Genomic DNA, 21,231 nt, shown 5'->3' with positions numbered 1-21,231 from the left:
TGATAAACAGGAAAGGATCTGATTGGTCAGGAGGAGCTGCGGAGGCCGAGCAGACGCGGGAAGGATTAAAGAGCAAAATATTCTGCTTCTGCTTTCTCCCTGTTTGTGTTTTGTTGGCTTGCTGGTAGTTTTTCTAGTGCAGGGTCAGAGGCAGGGCAGTAGTTTTTGGTGTGGTCGGGGTCTCGCTGTGTGTGTGTGTGCTGCCGGGCCGATGGCCTGTGCAGAGCTCTGCTTTGAGGCTCTCAGTGTGATCCGGCCCTGTTTAGTCTAGCAGCCCTACATGTCACACACCACAGTCATTTGGTCAGGAGCTGTTTCAACAAGACGCTGCTATTCCTGCAGCAGCGCCTCTCCAGCCAGGTGAAAAAAAGAGCCGCGATTGATTGATCGGTCGAGTCGTCGTGGTCCTGTAGTGATGCAGAGACGTGTATCTGCCGGGTTTTAATGAGAGCAATTTGTTAGTGCAGCTCGTGTTTCACTCACTGACTTTTAAAAATGATTTAAAAATTTCAAGAAAATTATTAAACCTTGAGATTTTTAAAAATCTAATAAAAGCCAGTCGACGTGATTTGGATTGAAATGTGAAATCTGTTTTTAGGCTTTTCTGACATTTCAGAGAAAAAGCTGGTTTGAACGCGCCGGCTCGTGTCCGCACTGACAACAAACACTTTGAGCATCAACAGTGAAGGAAAAGAAAAACAAACGCACCATTTCTCCCCACATTTTTTGCCTTTTTAATAAGAAAAATGAAACACAAATCATTTTAATCACATTTAAACCAACAGAAACAACAACAAAAACAATATATTATATCAGCACACTTTCAAAGTCTGAAAAGCAACGTAGCTTAAATAAAAAGACATTTCTCTTTGAAACTAAAATATGCTCCACAAAGGACATCACGTGACCTGAAACTTCTGCGTCCTTTGCCGGCGATCAGAACAATCCTTCAATAGATCATCGATATTGATCTTTTATCAGATCAGCAGTCGTTTGAAGAAAAGGCACTTTTTTTGGACAGTGAGGATTATTTGACACCCTTTGACATTGTTCCACTGATCCCATTGAGCCGATGCATTGACAGTGTAAGGGGGAGTCCTTAAGTATTGTTGTAACACACACAAACACACACACTATCAGCCCACCTGGCGAGTGGGAGCTCCATAGTGCAAAGTACTGTATGTAAATCCTCCCATAGTGCATCTCTCCTCCAATCCACTGTTTTAGTAACTGACTGAACTCCCCCCTGCACCTCACCAGCTGTCTGCTATTCAGAATGTGACGGGCTGGTGAGAACCGTTTTGGTTTTAATGCTCTTGTCAAGGTAACAACAGGAAATGATTGTGGGAAATGAAAAACATAAACATGACATGTTTTTTTTTTTTTTTTTTAGTCTTTACCACAGTTACTTTGCCTCTTTCCTTCTGGCCGCAGAGGAAGCTTTAACTTCTGTTTCCTCTGCGCTCCAGCAAGGACGAACTGGCTTCGTTTTCTTCATATCGACCAAGACAGCAAACCGTTCAGACTTCATGAGCTACATTTACATTGATGGATGTGACAGAAATGACGGAACGTAGTGTGAAATGTTGTAACAAGCACACAAAAACTGCAGTAACACCTGCCTGAAGCAGTAACCTGAAACTCGTCTTCTTTGGATTCAAAAACCTCACATTGGGGTTGTAACTGGTCAACAGAGCACTATACAAGATATATTAAACTTTATCCCCTTCATAAATAAATGCAAATATTCTTTTCCCCCGCATTACCTCTATTTACATTTTGTACAAAGCCAATTTCACCATGTGCAGTGCCGCTGCGACAGGATCGGACTTCTGTTGGCTGTCTCCTTTACACACGGACCAGTCAAATGTCTTCATCATCAGTTAAGACTTCAAATCATCCAGCTCCACTTCTCTGTCCTCCATGTAACCGACCAGTCTCCATGTTCGTCAGATTTGGAAAAAAGAAAAAAAAAGAAAAGCCCCGGCCTCTTTTGCCCCTCTAACACGGCAGCCATTTTAGATGTGAGTCTCTTCCAAGGCCACTGGACGTGAGCCAGAGAGGGACCGAGAAAAAAGAGGAAGATAAAGAGAGCTTGGGTGTCCATTTTAGAAAAGGCAGAGAGAAAGAGAAGTCTCCATCTTCTCACCTCTACAGACAGGTGTGTGTGTGTGTGTGGGGGGGTGAGTGTCCATATTAGGAGGCGTTGAGCACCGAGCGGCTGTACAGATTTTGGTAGTAAGCGCCTGAGTCCATGGTGGCGGGCCCTGGGCTGTCGTAGATCTGCTTCGCTCCCACAGGTGAGCTGCCGGCGTAGCTGTTGTAGGCCATCACCTGGTCCTGGTAGGACTTGAGGTCCATCTTCTGCTCGTTGGACATGAGGTTGGTGATGGAGAAGGGATGGTTGAAGTTGTAGTGGGGGTCCAGGGACTTGAGAGTGTCACTCTGTAGGTCCATGTGGTGCTGCATGGTGCTGGGCAGGAGGTGGGTGTTCCCCACTAAAGACTGGGAGTGGAGGAGCAGGTTGGAGGAGGAGGAGGTGGCTGAGAGGGGCAAGGAGGATGGAGGCATGGAGGACGAGGTGGAGGAAGAGGGGGGCAGGGAGACAGGCGGGCTGTGGAGGTGTGAGGAGGACAGCGGCGGGCAGTCTAGTGGAACCAGGGAGTTTCGGGGGTGCGGCTGGTCGTCCGAGGAGCCCGGGTGAGAGTTGTCTGAGTGGGCGGAGTCGGCTCCCTCTGACCCTCCTGTGGGGCTGTGATCCTCCATCTGGTGATCTCCGCTGTGGCCTCCTTTCCCTGAGCCCTCCTGGCTCTTGCCTCCTTTCTTCGCCATCTTGTCCTCGATCTTGAAGCGTTTCTGGCGCCTCAGGTAGCAGCCGTTCTCAAACATGTTGCCCGACTGCGGGTGCAGAGTCCAGTAAGAGCCTTTGCCCGGCTTGTCCGGCGAGCGAGCCACCTTCACAAAGCAGTCGTTGAAGGAGAGCGAGTGGCGGATGGAGTTCTGCCAGCGCTGCTGGTTCTCGCGGTAGTAGGGGAACAGGTCCATGATCCACTGGTAGATCTCGTTCAGGGTGAGCATCTTGCTGCCACTCTGCTGGATCGCCATAGTGATGAGGGAGATATAGGAGTATGGCGGCTTGGCGTGGGTCAGGGAGCGTCGGTAGGGCTTCGGGGGAATATCCTTGGGCCCGGCCCGGCTCAGGGTTGCAGTGGTGGGGTACCCCAGCTGGCTCATGGACTGCCCCATGTTCTGGTAGTGGGACAAGGAGCCCAGGGAGCCCGGAGCAGCGGGGCCCAGCTGGGTTAACGGGCCCGAGCTGAGGGACGAGGCCACTGGGGAGAGGGGCATGTGAGCGGGCGCGGAGCCCATGGAGGCCAGTGGGGAACTGCTGAGGCTGGAGCTCGGGTAGGCCATGTTCATGCCCGCAGGCGAGGCGGTGGCTGGATTCAAGTTGATGTAGCTGTTGATGGTGCCCATGGAGCCCATGGAGCCCAGACCAGAGTTCATGGTGCTGGGAGAGGAATACATCTGGAGGCAAAGAGGAACAACATCTGGTTACTGACAAGAAAAGGAAGCATCACGGACACACATGCAACAATAATTACAGTCAGTGTGAATAACTGAGTTCAATTAATTAATTTTGGTCTTTCTTTTTGAACATTTAGAAAACGAAGAACATACAAACATACACAGTTCAGTAGTTTCCAACTGATTTTAACTGAATTTACTGCGCTAAAATCGATGTTTAAATGTGAGAGTAAAGTGGTTAAACGCTCCTTTTAAAAAGTGGCTGCTTATCAATGCACAATGAAGCTCTCAGTGCGCGGAGAGGACATGGATTTCACACGGCGATGTTAACCTGAAAATGCGTAAAAAGCGCGTCACGGTGCCCCTCAGCTCAGACGGCCTCCTCCGCCGCTGCCGTGGAAAAAACAAGTCAGGCAAACGTTTAAGCTCAGATGGAGGAATTTCGATTTTTTTTCGCCAAAGATGAATAATTCCGTCTTTAATATCTCAGCTGTTGTTGTGTGGAAACTCGGCAGGCCTCAGACATGAGACGGAATCATCGAAAAAACAGAATCCAGGCGGATAGAAGGTATCTCGGCCCGTTTACTCATCGTTGGTTAAATATTATCAGACTCTTCTGGGTAATTTCATCAGGCCGAGGCGAGGTGAGAGCTGACGCTGCTGATGGAATTAAGCCTAATTGAATTAGTGGGAGAGAAAAAAAGTCTTGTTACATTAACACCTGAATTGTGGCAACACTTAATGGGCCGCGGGGACGCAAGAGAAGAGGATCTATTGATGAGCAAATGACTTCAAAAGGTACCTGAATGTTTAGAATTATAGTTAATATATTATTATCAATGATTCAATTTAAGATTTTAAATCGAATAATAATTTAGTGGCTTGTGAAAATATATGTTGCTGTTTTTAATCTGTACAGAATTATTTTTGGTGCTCTTTAAAACTTTCCTGTCATGGTGGAATTTCTTATATTCGATCGTATTCAAAGTTATTAAAATAGTTCAATAACTATAATGTTTTATTTCCAAGGGAAATAAGATTTTAATGTTTAAATCTTTGTAATATTCTTCTATAATTTATTCAAGGCTTAGAGCCGCTTTTCGTTCACAGTCCTGCTGAAAAGTAGCGCCAACTTTGTCTGCTTTTTTTCACTTTTAAGAAAAACGTGAGACTCATGGAGCTGTTTTCAACACAAAGATTCAAACAGTGTGATGAATTTCTGTTCTGGCTGTGCGCTCGTGTCTTTACCTCACTGGCCTCGCTGTAGAAAGTATTCCATTCTGGTAGATCATGGGCTTCCATCTTCACGGAGCTCAACATCCCCAACACAAGTCTCTGGAGGAGAAAGGCTTATCTAGGACCAGATTTTGAATATGTGTATATATCAAAAATAAATATCAAATCCTTCGCAAAAGTGGGAAGTTTTCGGGAAAAAAAAATCCAGACAGAAGCGTTTCTCCCTTTCACCAAGAAAGAGGAGAAATATCTAGAGTCACAAATGTGTGATGCGACGCCCTGCTCCTGTAGTAGTAAAGTCAATATTTCTTATTTGTCAGTCATCCATTGTTTCATAAGCTTAATCTTGTTATGGCTCAGCAGATGTTGACTTCTTCTTCTGGCCCCTTTCTTCCTGTCCGGGACGCGGAGGTGCAGCGCGCAAATACAGTAGAAAACCTGGACGGAGTCCTCTTATAAAGTGCCGGTGGGTCCCGCCCCGCGCCTCACATTTGAATACCGTGTTAGGATCCAGGAAGGGCCCCGCAAAAAGGCCGATGTGGCCCCCTGGCGTGCTGTATATTGGCCCGGCGGCTACACCGTGGCCACCCGGACGAGAGACATGTCCCATAATCCCTCAGAGACAGATCTGAGAGAGTTTTCTGTTACACAGCAGCTCAGTTCATGAGAGTGTGACGGTAATGTGACCAGAAGAGACAAATCAAACAGGTTATTAAATGTGTCTGTTTTCTATGAACAGATGAACGAATTTGACCCAAAATGCGAATATGTTGATTAAATTCAACATTTCTGGATTAACGTCTCATTTTTTCTAGTTTTTGGGGAAATTTAACAAGAATAAGTTTGAAAAACAGAAATTATACCACATGATCGACGGAATATTTAACTTTATTTTGCAAAAAATATCGCATATTAAACTACTTTTACTGGGGCCAGGAGGCCGTTTTGTGACGTGCGTACGTGCGCACATGCGTGTGTGTATGTGTGTGTGTGTGTGTGTGTGTGTGGTGAGGGGCGTGAAAGTCGTTAATTCCCTCGGCTATCACTTCTCTGCGGCTATGAAGCTTTCAACACTTTGTCTGAGGCCTTCATTGTAGTAACGGCCAAACTTCTTCCAGATTCTGCGTTTTGATAATATTTTCCTGACGATCCTGAAAAAAGTCCCGACTGTAAGGGAAAAATTTAACCACCAAAAGAAGGCGGAGATGCAGAAACATATAGACCAGAAACCCTCCCACTGATGATCCTTCCCAGAATTAAAAACTGGATTTTGCCACATACAGAATTACTACTTGTAAAATAAGATAATTAAACATTAAAATAAAACAGACCCGCACTGATAATAAAGAAGGTGTTCTTTCTCATCACTTGCGTGTCTAAATTTTGTTCTGTTCCTTTTGGCTCATTGGAGGTTTCCCGGATGCTCATGCGGACCATCTGTGCGTAAATGTGGCTCGGTGAGATGAGAAACCGGCCTCCATGAGAGCTTCTACTCTGATTTTCTCCAAAGAGGCATTCACGAGCTGACGCCACAGAGGACTTCAATAAATAATGTAATCCTGGTGTGATGCATGAGGCCGGACTCCTGTGTTGTGGAATACACATCGGCCCCGGTGCAGACGGAGGCCCGTGAATGTCAATGCCTCCGCCTAATGGCCAGTCAATGGAGATGTAATTGATGCGCAGGCGGGAGGTCGACGGGATTAGACTGTGAGAAAAGACCTCGAGGAAATAAGAAATAACAGGAAGACACTTCAGCGCGCAGATGCGCCAAAAATATGAAGAAACACAACAAAAGGGCATCTGATATCTGCAAAGTTTTAATGACAGGAGCGTGTAAAAGTCTGTGTTGCCTTCAGGGAAACTGCGTCTTCAGGAAACTTGATTTGTATTTGTTTTGGTGGTAATTTTCCTTTAATAATGAATCAGATGAAGAGTTTCTTATATTCACCACCAGCTCATCATCCAGCCATCATGGACGCGATCATATTCCAACTGCAGCTCTGTGTGATGTTGTCAGTCAGACTCTCTACAGGACATCACCTGCAAAGACTCCGAGATTATCGCCTGTTTGCAAAACGCTGTCAAGTCGATTAACATGTGGAGTGAGCTCACACGTCAGACTCTGTAATGATGTAATTAAGACTGAAGGAGATTATCTTTTTTCATCTGGGCGGTTTGTAGCTGGACATAATAAAGGTTTGAAAACCCTGGACATAATAATTCCAAAAAGCTAACAAAAATTATGTAATATATATTAAATTTCCTCAGGTCTCAGTGCAGAGGTCTGAACCCAGAGGTCTGAACCCAGAGTTCTCAGCTCAGAGGTCTCAGTCCAGAGGTCTGAACCCAGAGGTCTGGACCCGGAGGTCTCAGCTCAGAGGTCTCAGACCAGAGGCCAAACGAACCTCCAGAAAGTTTCAGATCTACAGATAAAACGAATAAAAGAGGACAAACAAAAAAGATGCTCCTCTTATTTGTAATCAGGGATCAGTTTATTACTCCTACAGTTGGTTGATGATTCACCTGTGGGATATTTATTTTGTTCTTTTATTAACTTTTGCTGATTTTATCTGTAATGTTGCTGCTTTCATGTGTCAACGGGAAAACGAGATCCAGAAATTCAGCACCGCATTTATATATTTCTAAATAAAAACCTCTAAATTATGACTGTTTAGAATGGAGATTTTATGAAAATGAGAATTGTTCTCCATCTGCTGCATTTAATTCCAGTTCATGAGAAGATTAATAGAGAAAATGGGCGCTTTCATGCGTGGTTTACTGCCTTGTGTGATAGATGCTCTTTGAACCTGCTTTATTTACTTATTTTACCCACTTGCTGAGGGATGAGCTCTGTAGTTTGTTCATAGCGTTTCAAGCCTGCCTCTTAATAAGCATCTTTGATTGGTGTAACGCTCCTTTAAGATCCCATTTTTTCCGCAGCGCACATTTAGCCATATCCTCTCTCTGCGGGCCGATTTTCATTCCAATGAGCCTCAATCGTCCATTAACACCTCTGTAATTGGTTTAACAATAGCTGTAATGAGCTGAGACTAATGGAGGAAACGACAGATCAGGTCTACCAGGGCCACGACGGCTGGATGGTGCGGATGGATAATGAAACGCCCTCTTCCTTCCTCCCTCTTCTTCTTCATTATAAAAACGAGCATCTTCATCATTAAGATTTTATCAGCAGGCCTGAAAAAAAACATTTTCTCCGCAGTATCTAAAACCTGCATGTTCCTTCTGCTTGGACGTAGTTTCAAGGGTTCCCAGGTTTGTTCTGATACTGATATTTTCCTTTATCTGATAAAAGATGATAAAAATATCATCTGTCCAAGCAGCATCTGCTGAGTGAGGCCAAGAGCGCCATCGTGTGGCCACTATAAAACAAGTCTTTCCACAGACTCAGACTGAATTTACCTGAGCTCACAAGGTGGCGCTGATTCATTGCAGTAGACTCGTTCATGATCAAGACTTGAGGTACAAACACAAACACATTTGAAGAAGATCAGAAACCAAATGTATTAAATGTTCATGCATTATTACCTAAACTTATATACGACACTATACTACATACAGGATGTAAGATTTTTTTTCCAAAGGTGATGAGTGACTTGTTTCCTGTTGCTCAGCTGCACCAAAAAATTCTGAAAAAAATCGAAATTAATTTAATGGTTGATCTCTATTTTGTTTAACTGTATGTATACATGAATGGTACATGATGTCTATACTTTTTATGTTAAGTAACATTAACAGAGACAACAGATATCAGATCATTATAATACCTCAAATCAGAAAGTCAGAGCAAATGGATCCTGATTAGAAACATTTTATGAAGTTTTCTTAAGATATTCAACATGATTAAACCTCAGTGGTAAAACTCAAGAAACAGAAAAAAGTACAAGCTTCTATCCCATTTATTCTTGGTTTCTACTTTGTACATGAAGCTGCAGTAAAACCAATCTAAAAATGACACATGGATGAAAAGAAACTCAACACGGAGAGAGATGCGAGGAGAGACCATATTCAAACAATGAATGGCCGGCTGACTTTACAAAGGCTTCAGATAAAAGCAAAAGCCGTCTGATGGCGACCGAAGGGAAACAGATTCAGGTTAATCATTGACGAGACAATAAAAAAAGCCATTGCACTCCTACTTCCCCTGAGGTTCCCAGACACACAAACAGACGGTAAACATTTTAACAAGGCACTTAACAGGAGATTGCATGATGTATCAGTGCATATTTAACTTAAATTCCACTTCTTCAAAGATATTTCTCTACAACAGTCCTGATCTGTGGGATATTGTTCCAATATAGAAGGTCTACGTAAGTATTTGCTGAATACTAGAGACTTTTCTGTGTAACATCCCATAAGTACAGTAGACAACATGGGCCTGTAAACTGTAACGGTTTGATGAAGAAAACCGGTTAAGACCTGGCAAAGAAATATAGCAATGTGTATTTTTCCTTTAACATTCACATCCAGAAACATCAGTCTGGGCATAAATGACCTTTGGTTCGTCTGTGCTTCGTACTCACAACGAGTACATACTGCACAAAAAGAGAGAATCCACCGAAAAACTGTCATGAGTGATTATTACAATGTTGGATTGTTCAATTTAGGAACATGAAATCCCTGCAAGTTTTTAATCTTACTGCCAAATAAAGTCTGAAAAACACGAAAACTGGATTTTACAGTCCGCATTTGTTCCAACGACTGAAAAGACAGCAAACTCACCGGGAGTTTGTTTGTTTAAATCAAGATAAGATTAATTTCACTGCAACACTGATGATTTGAAAACCAAACGTATGCTTGTAATTATAGTTTGCGCTTCATTAAAGTGTCACGTCTTAAGGCCGGAAGGAAACAGATTCACAAACAATATTGAATCTTTAAAGATTACAAAAGAATATTTCTGCTTTCAGGTGGATTCTCGCTTTAAAAACAAAAAGGTTTCAGAAATTATACGTTTCTAATTACATATTCCAAACTGTTGCATATACTATGATGAAGGATTGCACATATATACTATTATAGATCTATAGAGTATATAACATTTAACATTCTAGTATAAAATATAGTCCTAGGCCTATCATTAGATATCTTTTCATATACATTCAGGGTAAAACATAGGCTGGGCTGGATCTTGTATGAAAGCGACATTTACATACACTCATAGTTTCTGTGGCTGGTCGCTGCTTTGACAGATGAACTGATTGTTTCTACACAGCAAACGTTCTCCTTTCTCTGACTCAACTTTATTTAAACACACAGAGAAATGTCACTACTGGCATTCTGTCCACATCTCATGTCGGTTTGCTTGTTTTGGAGTTTTAGTGAAGACTTTTTCCATTTGTTTGGAAAAAAAGATTGTGCAGCAGGACATGAGTTCAGTCATGAAACAATAAAAAACAAATGCATTTTAAATTTAAGGTACACTTTGTCGTCATAACTGTCAGTTTCATGTCAGTTGTTTTTAAATTGGGTTTGTAGAAGCACATTTATTTAATTTAGACCAAGAACTGGCCGAGAAAATGGCATTTTGTCCGGGCCAGTTAAGTTCCAACCTGTTTCAAACAGTCTGATATCTGACCTGCTGTTGCATGCTGCCAGCCAACAGCCATGGCTACTGTTTCACTGTTTTAACACTTGTGCTGGATTTGTTGAAACAAGTGTTTTTGCATGCAAACACAATATTGAGTGTACCGTTACAATAAACACTGGACCGTGGCTATTTTCTGTGACTTTAAGAGGGGTAATCTAAAACAAAGAACAACCCTGTACTAGGTCTGCTAACAAGCTGTCTTTAAAAGCTACGCTAGCTACCTTTAGCAAATCAAACCAATGCCAATTATGCATTATTACACTGGTGGCCATATGGAAAAATTGACATTTCAGTGGTCTTTTTTTTCTTAAGGTGCATATTCAAGTTCCAGTGTGATTATTCTTTATGTGATTGCATCTTTCAAATGACTGTAATGGTCATTCATGCTTTTGTTTGAAGAAAAGACAATCTTGCTGAAAACTGGTGCAGTCTATGTGTTACTTCGGCCTGTTTTTTCCAGCTGCTAACAGTAGCTAGCTGGCAGTGCTAATCTGGGCATGGTCAGCTGATTCAACTGGCACATTTACTAGGAACTCCACAAAAAGTAGCCACTGTTCAGCTGTTGATTAGCCCTGAATATCTGATTCCAACAGTACATCATGAAGGCTGTATGACGGTTACATCAGCCACTGTCTTGGTCTCTGCTGTCTGCTGATTGGAGCATTTGGACACAGGATTATTTTGCAGAGTTGGTGAGCTCCCAGTGCAAAGGATGCATTGAGAAATTTAATATGATTAATTAAAAGTAATGTTCATATTCTCATTACATCAGAACTACAGCATTTATCTTAAAAGTGGGAAAAGTCAAACTTGGCTTGGAAAGGAAAAAAAAATGGTGACAATACGTGAAGGTAGTCAGATATCTGACGAGGTCTGATAATGTTGATAAGTGAGTGGTGAGTAGGTGGTGTTAAGACCTGTGGAATGGAGGTTTTCTGAACTGTGTGTTGCTGTGTTGCTTCTCTTCTGGATCTCTCAGCAGTCCAGTGCAGACATCTCCTTCTGGTGTGTGATACAACTCTGGGGCAACAAAAAGCAAACAGATAAACAACATTAAATTACACAGAAACTCCCACCACATCAAAGCTACGCGGTCTAGATTAGGCATAGAAACTGGGACATGAACAGACACAATTACATTTGCATTTGCCAATCACCAGGTAGTCCAGGTAAATATACAATACTCTGACTGACTTCTCTGAATCCTGGTCTGTCATTTTGTACCCTTCCTGCCTCTCTAAGTTTCATCCACCTACCTAATATTTACCGATTTGTTTCTTCACATTTGTTTTTCCAAAACCCTGAAGAGCCTGGATGATGAAAATTTGGGAAATTGATAACTCAAGACAATTAATTTGATAACATAAGTAGAGAAATGCCCAATCAATGGAAATTAAAATAACTTCTGCAACAGATTAGCATTTGCAAACATCGACGTTCAGAACCTGAAGCCGTAAGTATGGCAAAGGCAACACAAAATGCTGCCAGACCTCAGACTAAGGTGGTCGGATGCATTTGGACCTGCCTGTTGGGTCCTGGTCTCCTTGAAAATCACCATCACGTCTCTCTCTCCTTCTTGACGGTGACGTCACCACCTCCGGCTCCGGCTCCGGCTCCACTGGCAGATCCACTCCCAGCTCCAGATCCAGACGCGCCCCCAGCTCCCGGCCCAGGTCCGGTCCCAGCTCCAGATGCAGCCGCCGATGCAGCTCCTGCTCCGGCAGTGCCCAGTATGGTGGAGACTTCTCCCTGCATGAAAGCCCAAGGCGGACTGTTGGGAGAGTTATCCAATGGACAGCGCTCTCCGCTGGGGCAGTACACCTCTCCATCCCCCCGCCGGCTCTGGATGTACACTCTCGTGCAGGGGAAACAGAACCTAAATTTGGTGGAAGCAGAGAAAGTTATTGCAACTTTCAGTGACACATGAATATAACAACTAAAATAAAATAAAACTAAAAACGAATCATAGTTATTTCACCAATAAGCTAAGGCCTAAAATGCTGGATTAAATTGCTTACTTTGTAATACAAAAGAAAAACTAAGCATTTTATATCTGGAAACATCAAGAAAAAGACTCATTTGAGAAGGTGTAACAAAAAAATAAACAACTACTAATTCATAGAATGTTTCAGGCTAGTATCTACATAAAAACAGGACAAAAAAAAGCAGCAAACATACAAACCTATGGCCCGGCACTGATGGACACTGAACAAAGTGTGTGTCTTCCAGCCTCTCATGACACAAGGTGCAGGACAGAGTGTTTCCAGTTGAATGAGTGTTGCTGGCAGATGCTGATCCCAGCTCAGAAGCACCGCTGTGGGGTAACGCTGCAGCTGTGGTGGCCGCCTCTGCTGAGGTGCTGGATCCCAGGGGCTCCCCTCCGGACCTCGAGGCTAGGGGGCGTGGCTGCCTGGCTGGAGATGAGGCAGGCTTGGGGCTAGTCTGGCTCACTCCTCCAGCCATGGACGAGGATGAAGAAGGGAGACCTGTACTCTTGCTGGCGCTGCTGCCAGCCACAGCAGTGTGGACCTGTGTCTGTATCTTGGGTTGGTTTTGAGACGAACTAAGCTCTCGCTCCAGCTCCGGAGTGATAAAGGGGGCGATCCCCATCCCTATCCCCAGCTGTCTGCGACTCATCTCGGCCAGCACCGGGGCAGGGAAGATCATGGGGCTGTTCATGGGAGCTGTCCTGGCGGTCAGACCCGCCGGCATGCCTGCAAGTAGCCCATGTGGAATCCCTGCAATACTTTGAGTTACTAGACTTGGAGGGATGGCAGCACCCAGCATGGGTCTCCGGCTGCCGCTGGGGCTCTGACGGTTCACTTCTTGAGGCGGCTGGCCGTCACGGTGCAGCCCGTTCGGCGGCACGCGAATAGCTGAGCCGGTACTTTCTCCTCTTCCTCCCCTGTCGAAGCGGTCGGTGTGCGGCCTGCCTCCGTCTGCCACCGCCTCTCCTCTGCCAGATGTGCCGTGTTTATTGGGAGAGGGACCAGGTGACCTGACGTTACCATCCTGCATCCCGTGCGTTCGTTTTAACTGTCGGGCGCTCGCTATCAGGAATTCAATCTGATTCGCTCCCTCGTAGTTGACACAGCCACGGCAGACCACCTCGCTGAAGTCCCACACCACAGTCCACGGCATCTTTGGCAGGTCGCACAGGTAGCACCATTGGCGCCTGGAAGAAGAAGGGGACGACATGGCTGGCTAGCAAGCTAGCTAACCTGAGCGGGTTCAGCGAGCCAGCTAGACTGCTAACCTGCTAGCACACGTTAGCAAGTTAACCTATTTATCTTTGACAGGTGCACGCCCCGTCTTTGCTAACGACTTTCTACTTTAACGGGCTTCAAACCGCTTTAGAACAATGTTAAACATTCTACAGACATAAAATTGCATCAAACTTTTAAGTTGTTTTCGCTCTTTTCTTCATATGTTTGTTTTGTTTGTCCACTTCGGCCTGTTCTTCTCTGCTGTCAACTGCTTCCCAGACGGACGCTGAACGTTACGTAACCGTCGAGGTGCATTATGGATGTTTGAGTTTCCTTACCTGATCGTGTTAATGCAAATCTACTCGACGTGCTTGGTTTTGGAACTACAACCAAAGCCGACACGGAAGTGAGGTAAATACAGGTCAGAGTTCATCTGTTGTCATCACATGTGCGCCCTCCGTAGCCATGCGTTTCGAGGTTGAAAACTTTTAATTTCAGTAAGTTTTTTGTTATTTTTGAATATAAAAATGCCAAGAGACATATCATCTTCATCAAGCGAAGATGAGGCGGACAATCCTGCTACAAAATCACCTGTAAAACAAAAAGAAACCGGTAAGTTAACACGCATTGGTTGCACAAAGCTGGTATTGTTTGGCTAATGGTTTGTTCGGGTAAACCACTTTCATGAAGGCAGTTTCTCTCAGAAATACAGTACAAGACAATAATAATACACAGTGCTGTAGACGGATATCTTCTTCTGCTTCTTTTTTAGGGTTAACTCCTCTGTCTTCACCCTTCGACTCATTAAAATAAAAGAAAATATTACCATGAATTATAAACTACAGATATAATTAAGTAAAAATGTGTAACCAGTCTAGTTCTGACTTAAAATGATGCTGTGCATTTGTCAAAGCCTTGGCTGCGTCTCTGTGTGTCATCCTATATTTAAACCAAGGAGAGATGAGACTGAAATCTTACCAGTCATTAAAATATGTGTTTTTTTATATAGTAACTATTTAGTGCCGTAGAAAATATACCATAGAGGATGCACATAGAGGCACGGTGGTGTTGATAGTGAAACTGAATGCAGTGAAAAGTGAGCAGACACAAGCTGTTCTGTGTATTTCTGTTGTCTTGTGTTATTGTGACATTATGAATGTGTGCTGTTTGGCTCCACAGATAAGAAGACCACCAGGTACCAGTGTCCTGCTGACTTTGTGTCTTTCTGCCATGAACCCTGCAGCAGCACTCTCACAGAGAGTCTGAAGAACAACAAGAATGAGTTGTGGCTCATTAAAGCTCCTGCCGGCTTTAACCCAGAATGGTGGGTGCAGTCTTTCCCTTTCGTTTGTTTCCTGGACTCTGCCTCTCATGCATAGTCAAGCTTTTCATTCAGAAATGTATTTTCTTACATGCAGTTTTTGTTTGTATACATTTTTTGGGCATTTCATCTTTACCTTTGTACACATTTCAATCCACTAAATACTTTACTGCTTCCAGATAATCTCTCAAGATGGATAATAAACCCGTTTTAATGTCTTTGCAAAGATTCATGTTACAAAAGTTAAAGTGGATCACTCCATTTTTTCTTCATGTTTTATGGCTGCGTAAAATGAAGTGAGCCTACATAATGTTTATTGAACAGACAACTGTGGCTGGAAGCTAAAATGACAGAATAATGGCAAATGCTAAAATTGTCTGTTGGGACCAGCAGGTGGAGCTGGAGACACACTTCACGCTGAATCCTCACAAAGTTCCCCAAAATTCAAAGCAGTCTGAGAAAATTATGTAGTTTGGTGTAAACCTCTGAAGTAAACTCACGCTTTTTATGAACGATGCCTAACCCCGCCTCTCCTCCCTCTATCCAGCTTCAGCGGCATCAAGGTGCCCCTGTCAGGTCTGCAGACCGTGAAGGTCCCTGCTGCTGTAAGCGGAGCCAAGACTGGGAGTAGCCAGCAGATCTACAGCCTCCTGGCATCCACCCACGGTACCTCAGAGCTCTGCCTGCTCACCAGTGGCAAGCAGTCCTCCGATGACGTGGTTTTAGGCCCCTCGTTTTCAGGCCTGCTAAATGTGTGTGAGAGCTTTGGAGACAGCAGTGCCAACCAGGCCCCTCAGGTCATCCCTGCTGCTCCAGCACCCTCCATACCACCAGGGCTCAAACAGCGATTCCTCCCCTTTGGCAGTAAGACCCCCACGTTGACCTGCGTGGCAGAGAGTGAGACGGATGGAGCTGCCTGTGGGCCCTCGTCCACAACTCTCCGCCCCATGGTAGTCAAACGATTCGTGGAAGAAACATGGCAGGGGGAAGAGGAGGACGGCAGGACAAAGAAGAAGAAGAAAAAGAAAGAAAAGCGAATAAAGACAGAGCGAGAAGAGCAGTCGTTGGAGGTGGTGGGAGTGAAAGTGGAGCCTGTAGCTGAAACTCAGGATGAAGTGATGAAAGAGCTCCCCTTCCAGGAGGGCGGCGCTTTGGAGGAGAAGAGGAAGAAGAAGAAGAAAAAGAAGGACAGAGAGCGAGAGGAGGTGGAGGAGGGCCTGGAGCCCAATGTGAGCATAAAGGTGGAAGAGGTAACAGTGAAATGTGAACCATTAGACACTTTGCACAGCGATGTCGTGGAGGGCTCTGGAAAGAAGAAGAAAAAGAAGAAGAAAAGCAAAACTGATGACGACTAGTCTGTCGTCACTTTGCTGTTTCATGTCAAGTTTTGTTTATTTTTGACCTCATGAACCGGCCTGCGAGCCATTTTACTTCTAATTTACTGCAGCTTGCTGATTGATTGCATAATGCAAGGCTTGCCTTGGCAGGACATTGCATTCAGAAAAAAGAACACACCCTGAATCAATTGAATAGTGACGGGAATCGTAAAGTGGATTCATCACAGCATCTTTAAGGCCAGCGCCTTCATCATTTTGAGCTCAGAAAGAGACGGTTTTACACACAAAGGCTGTGCAGCTGCAGGCATCCATGAGTGCATGAGTAACATGAGTGTGCAAAGGGGGATTTCTGCATTTTCATCCTGTGTCTTGTTGTTGACAGTTGTTTTTTTTTTTTTTTTTTGAGATTATTCTCACACCGTGTTGCTGTTTGTGTACATATTTACACAACCTGCCTGGTTATGTTTCTGGTTTGACAGCAGGCTCAGGAGAGCAGAGGTGATCTAAAGACAGAATAATGCTTCATTGTCACGTAACATTGTTGGTTTTTCTTTTAAGGATCTGAGTCACATGGTTACGTGTGACTCATGGTTACATGTGACTCAGATCATGTTACAAAATAAACTCCCAAAGTGATTAATGGAAATGAAAAAAACGTGTTTGTGTCCTGCAGTTGGTCCGTGCAAGTGTTCCAGTACAGCACAACATTTTCCTCTCATCCTTTGTTAGAGCAGTGATTTCACCCAGAAGGAATGAATCTTGAACTCTGCTGTAACTCCGACGGTGGCTTGTAAATTGTGCAACAATTGTGCAATAAAAAAGTGCAGAATTTACACATCGGTAGTGTTCTAATGATCTGAAAAAGTTTTTGGTAGAAGTCATCAGGGACGGCTAACATTAGCGTCTTTAAACTAGAGAGCATATTATGTGTTCAGACTAAGTTAACAGTATAATTTAACAGTGGTAAAGTGAGGAGTATATTTGGCAATAAACTGTGTTGTTAAATAGATTTGTGGGTAGGTTCAGATTAATGTATTGGAATGAAATTGTAGTTGTCATAAATTGAGAAAATATCACACGGTCACTTCCGATGTGATGTAGGGATCTCCCTGAACGCAGCTATAGAAAGAGTTAGAAAATCAGATTATTTTATTTCATTTTTGTACACGTTAAAATCAGTGAAGTATTTCTGAGCAGGTCCAGTGCAGCGTAGAGTTTCATGATGATCTTTATGATCTTTTCAGGGGCTTTTCAACTCTTCCATGACTCTAACTGTACAGGAAATCCTCCATGGCGAGGATCTGTTGGCGTGCTAGAAGTCATATTTAAATAATGCTGCATCTCGGCAAAAAATATTGGCATCAAGAACCTATAGTGGTTAATCCCAAGTCTATAAATCTCTGCATCCAGTGCCAGCAGAAATTCCTTTCAGTTAAACGCAGTAGAGAAATAAGGCGTTGTGACAGGGAGATGGCGCCACACTCCAGCCTGTTTCCTGTGTGCAGCAGCAGCCTGCAGCCTCTGAACAACCTCTCAGCTTATTATTTACATGCTACCATTTATTTTCACTAATGTAACACAGATCTGCTGTTGCTGTCCAGACACGCACAAAGACAGCATTTATGATTTTTCCATTTTCCGACGGCAGAGAATCACGAGATCTCTGTGACACTCAGGTGAAGAATCTCAGTCCAGGCTCTGCAGCCTCCCCTCCTCCCTCCCTTCCCTGCTCCCCTCTCCCTGCTCTGCACCGGAGTATGGTCCTGCTTCTTAATGAGCTCAGGCACCTCTGCTGCTATCAAGCTCTCACCATCTGTGGTAACCCTCTGCACATGCTGCAAGGCTTTAACTGATCCAGCCTCACCTGTGCATTCACTGTTTCACTCTCATTAAGGGATGAACTGGACCCAAAGTGAGCAAAACCAAACCTTAACAAACCAAAAGCATCACTTTAATTGAAGGGGTGTGCATAAGACTGACATGAAGTTGAAATTTGGCAGTCATAAACATTCATGAGGCCTCCTTCATGCTCATGACAGGTTCACGTCTTATGCAGTCTTATGCACACTCCTTAAATAAAGTGATGCAGAGAATTTCTTTGTATTTGTTGAATTGCAGTTGAGTTACTGTTCTCATGTCTCGTTTTTTGCTTTATCAGGCAGCCATTACAGCAGAGAGCCGCAGATGTCAGATGTTGGTTCAAGCATTTCCCCGCGAGTCATATAATGCCAGATTTCTGTGTATCCTCACAGGTATGTTGAATGTGTGTGCGAACGTCTGCGCTTCAGAGCCAGTCTGCAGGCTTGAGTGCATGAGTGCATATGCCGGTGTAACTGAAGAAGAAGGTGTGTGTGTGTGTGTGCAGCTGTTTAAGCATGAAGTCAGTGAAATGAAAAATTGCTTTGTTGGCTCCTTAACATGCTCCCTTTAGACATTTCTTTTCCTTCTTTGAAAATGGCTTTATCTGTGCAAGTTACTTAATGTGAACAAATAAACACTACAAGTATCACATGTTTTGGGTTAAATTCCTCTCTTCTCATTGGTTTATGCTTCTGAATGATCCACTTCTGTGTTACGTCAGATGGTCTGTAAACTGTATACACCACATCTATCTTGTATCTAGTTAATCCTTATTTAGGAAAAAAAAGGGTGGAGCTGAGATGCAACAAGCGAGCACCAATCACCACGGCTGCCTCTGACAGGTGGAGACACCTGTCAGACCTGTCAGGCTACCCAAAATGTGTCTCTTTAGAACATATTCCTCCTTATCGGAACACAGACTCTCATAATTGGCAGCAAAGAAGAAATTGGAGGATCTTTCTCATTTCAGGTCAGTGAGGTTTATTTGACTTTTTAAACTCTGCATGGTCCTGTTTTGCAGACCCACCTTGCACCCACAAAGACCTGCTCCAGATCTGATCCATCATTCGCAATACTGTGTCTCTAAATCAGCTCCAGACCCAACCTGACCCATAATCAGATGCATGGTCCACCCGCACAGTTAAAACGGCTTTATATGTTAAAGAGACATGTAGCAGCACCAATAAACAAATATAATGATAATAATCATCATTCATTTTTACCCACACCCGTACCTTTAAAAAAAAAAATCTATAAACGTGTGTATGAGTCACAAAGACTTGAAGCATTTTGACGGCTTTAGTTTTAGATCTAACTGCCTCTAAAATTTGCTTTCTGTTGAGTTTGAACACACTTTCAGTCACCTCTCAGGCAGTCATGGCTGCTGCTGTTTCATTAGGAAATACATTTAATTAAGGTAGACGGATACTTTGAGAAGGAATAACATTTCACTGGAGCTGCCTCTGAGAACCTCCTCTGACAGCCAGGCAGGAGTAAAGCACTGACAAATCCTCAACACCGAGTCTGTGCTTAATTATTAATGCTCTGTTTCACAATAGAAATAAATAAATTAACCAATCACAACAAAAACGTCTAGTGAAGGGCTGATTGGTTTTAGTCTCCTTTAGGCTTTGCAGCTGAAATATTTGTGGTAATCGACTTTGCGTTTCCAGAGCACTCAGACCAGAAATGTCAACACCTGTTCAAGCAGTCACTGAACTGTACACACTATTCAGTATGTGAGGCGGTGAATCCGTCACTTACCGCTCCCGTAGAAAACTGCATGAGCTGAATAACGCATGAGCTGCTTGGCGGAATCATATTTATGCATCCTGTTTTGCAGTTTCTTCCATTTTCTCGATCTTTCAATGTGGTTGCATCAGTAGTCTGACTCTGTGTGTGTGTGTGTGTGTGTGTGTGGTCAAGACAATACATCCTAATCTCCATCGCATTTAGAGGTTACGATCAGCCAAATTTCATCTGAAATGAAACACTGGCGGATGGAATCCAGAACTTATATCTCCCTCAATATATCTGCTCTCACAGCCTTTTCTGCCCCCCTCGGTGTGTTTCTCTCCCGTCGCTGCTCGTCGAAGCTCTGACTGGGTCGGCATTTACACCTTTTTCACTACATTTTATCCAAGGGGATGAAAAAATAATTGGGTTCTTTGCAGAGAAGTAAGAGCAGTCGGTCGGCTTCACACACCTGCTGGGAAACGTGTGCGAGGGGGGAAGTGAATGGTCTCTGCTTCCTTATCAATGTCAGCCGAAGCGCACTTGAGCAGGACACTTAACCCTAACTACTCCAGAAAAATGCAGCCGTGCTGAGCGGCCTGCAGGTGTGAACGTTCACCTGACCGTATGAAAAGTGAACAGTTGTGCTGAAAACATGAGTCTGCTCAGTCCCAGTTTCCTCCCATTGTGACCCCAGTTTCAGTCCCCTCGTGCCTGCCTCGCTCGACTGAATCATGCAAAGAGTTAGACCCCACTGCGGCAGCGGAGGGGGAGGGAGACATCTAATCATATCATCCTGATTATGTAAGGTGAACCACGATGGCTCTTTCCCAGACTGGTCTCTCCCCTCCAGCACTTCACTGCAGTGTCACTTCACATGAAGTCACACCTGCAGCTGTGCAGGATGCTCGGCCGTTATGTGAAAGGTGCGAACAAACAGGTAAACCTTACACTGTAAAGAAGAAGCAGACAGCAGACTCTTTTCTCACTCACCTGTCGTGTCATATTGTGAGCTGTATGTAGAGGCATCATCAAAACAACATGTGCATGCTATGAAATATATTCTTCATTTTTGAAATTAAAAGGATGTATATTGGGGATAAAGTGGTATTTCCCCTTTTTGATCTGACCTTGTTTTCCTCACCAAGAGTCGACCTCTGAAGGAGTGATTGAGAATGAAGGTGGAGCTACAGTATTGATTGTTACCTTTTCTTGGTGGTATACCTGCAGAGTTAAAGACAACAAGCAGCAGGGCTGCAGGCAGTAACACAGCGAAGTGGGATGGCAATGGTAGCAGGTTGGCTCAGCAAGCTTCAACAGCTTGTGTTTGCAACCACGCCTGCATCAGTTCATGTCCCGTCTGTCTGTAAACTTCACAACTGCAAGACTGCAAGAGAA

The 21,231-nt window shown here is 43.9% G+C and overlaps 3 protein-coding genes across 3 annotated transcripts; 1 reads left to right on the top strand and 2 right to left on the bottom strand.

Annotated features, from left to right (window-relative positions):
- Positions 1-722: 722 nt before the first annotated feature.
- On the bottom strand, positions 723-5,170 carry foxa3 (forkhead box A3). The gene is made up of 2 exons (XM_041940838.1): positions 4,777-5,170; positions 723-3,528 (listed from the first exon to the last, which is right to left on the bottom strand). Exons 1-2 carry the CDS (start codon positions 4,846-4,848, stop codon positions 2,197-2,199), a joined length of 1,404 nt encoding a protein of 467 aa, XP_041796772.1. The 5' UTR covers positions 4,849-5,170; the 3' UTR covers positions 723-2,196.
- Positions 5,171-8,666: 3,496 nt separating this feature from the next.
- On the bottom strand, positions 8,667-13,894 carry irf2bp1 (interferon regulatory factor 2 binding protein 1). The gene is made up of 3 exons (XM_041941313.1): positions 12,558-13,894; positions 11,901-12,251; positions 8,667-11,395 (listed from the first exon to the last, which is right to left on the bottom strand). Exons 1-2 carry the CDS (start codon positions 13,571-13,573, stop codon positions 11,933-11,935), a joined length of 1,335 nt encoding a protein of 444 aa, XP_041797247.1. The 5' UTR covers positions 13,574-13,894; the 3' UTR covers positions 8,667-11,395; positions 11,901-11,932.
- Positions 13,859-17,135, top strand: polr1g (RNA polymerase I subunit G). Its single transcript, XM_041941315.1, has 3 exons — positions 13,859-14,193; positions 14,761-14,905; positions 15,450-17,135. Exons 1-3 carry the CDS (start codon positions 14,109-14,111, stop codon positions 16,255-16,257), a joined length of 1,038 nt encoding a protein of 345 aa, XP_041797249.1. The 5' UTR covers positions 13,859-14,108; the 3' UTR covers positions 16,258-17,135.
- Positions 17,136-21,231: the final 4,096 nt, after the last annotated feature.

This window comes from Chelmon rostratus, chromosome 7 (assembly GCF_017976325.1).
Source record: "Chelmon rostratus isolate fCheRos1 chromosome 7, fCheRos1.pri, whole genome shotgun sequence".
In the NCBI taxonomy this organism is placed as follows: Eukaryota; Metazoa; Chordata; class Actinopteri; order Chaetodontiformes; family Chaetodontidae; genus Chelmon; species Chelmon rostratus.
This window is presented reverse-complemented; position numbering and strand designations above follow the sequence as displayed.

What these genes read in the sequence shown, in the direction of transcription:
- foxa3 (XM_041940838.1), bottom strand. Translation starts at nt 4,848, where the DNA reads ATGTTGAGCTCCGTGAAGATGGAAGCCCATGATCTACCAGAATGGAAT. An exon ending in TCTACAGCGAGGCCAGTGAG is followed by an intron (nt 3,529 to 4,776) that starts GTAAAGACACGA and finishes CTTTGCCTCCAG; the next exon opens with ATGTATTCCTCTCCCAGCAC.
- irf2bp1 (XM_041941313.1), bottom strand. Translation starts at nt 13,573, where the DNA reads ATGTCGTCCCCTTCTTCTTCCAGGCGCCAATGGTGCTACCTGTGCGAC. An exon ending in CCATCAGTGCCGGGCCATAG is followed by an intron (nt 12,252 to 12,557) that starts GTTTGTATGTTT and finishes CACCAAATTTAG; the next exon opens with GTTCTGTTTCCCCTGCACGA.
- polr1g (XM_041941315.1), top strand. Translation starts at nt 14,109, where the DNA reads ATGCCAAGAGACATATCATCTTCATCAAGCGAAGATGAGGCGGACAAT. An exon ending in TGTAAAACAAAAAGAAACCG is followed by an intron (nt 14,194 to 14,760) that starts GTAAGTTAACAC and finishes TTGGCTCCACAG; the next exon opens with ATAAGAAGACCACCAGGTAC. An exon ending in GCCGGCTTTAACCCAGAATG is followed by an intron (nt 14,906 to 15,449) that starts GTGGGTGCAGTC and finishes CCCTCTATCCAG; the next exon opens with CTTCAGCGGCATCAAGGTGC.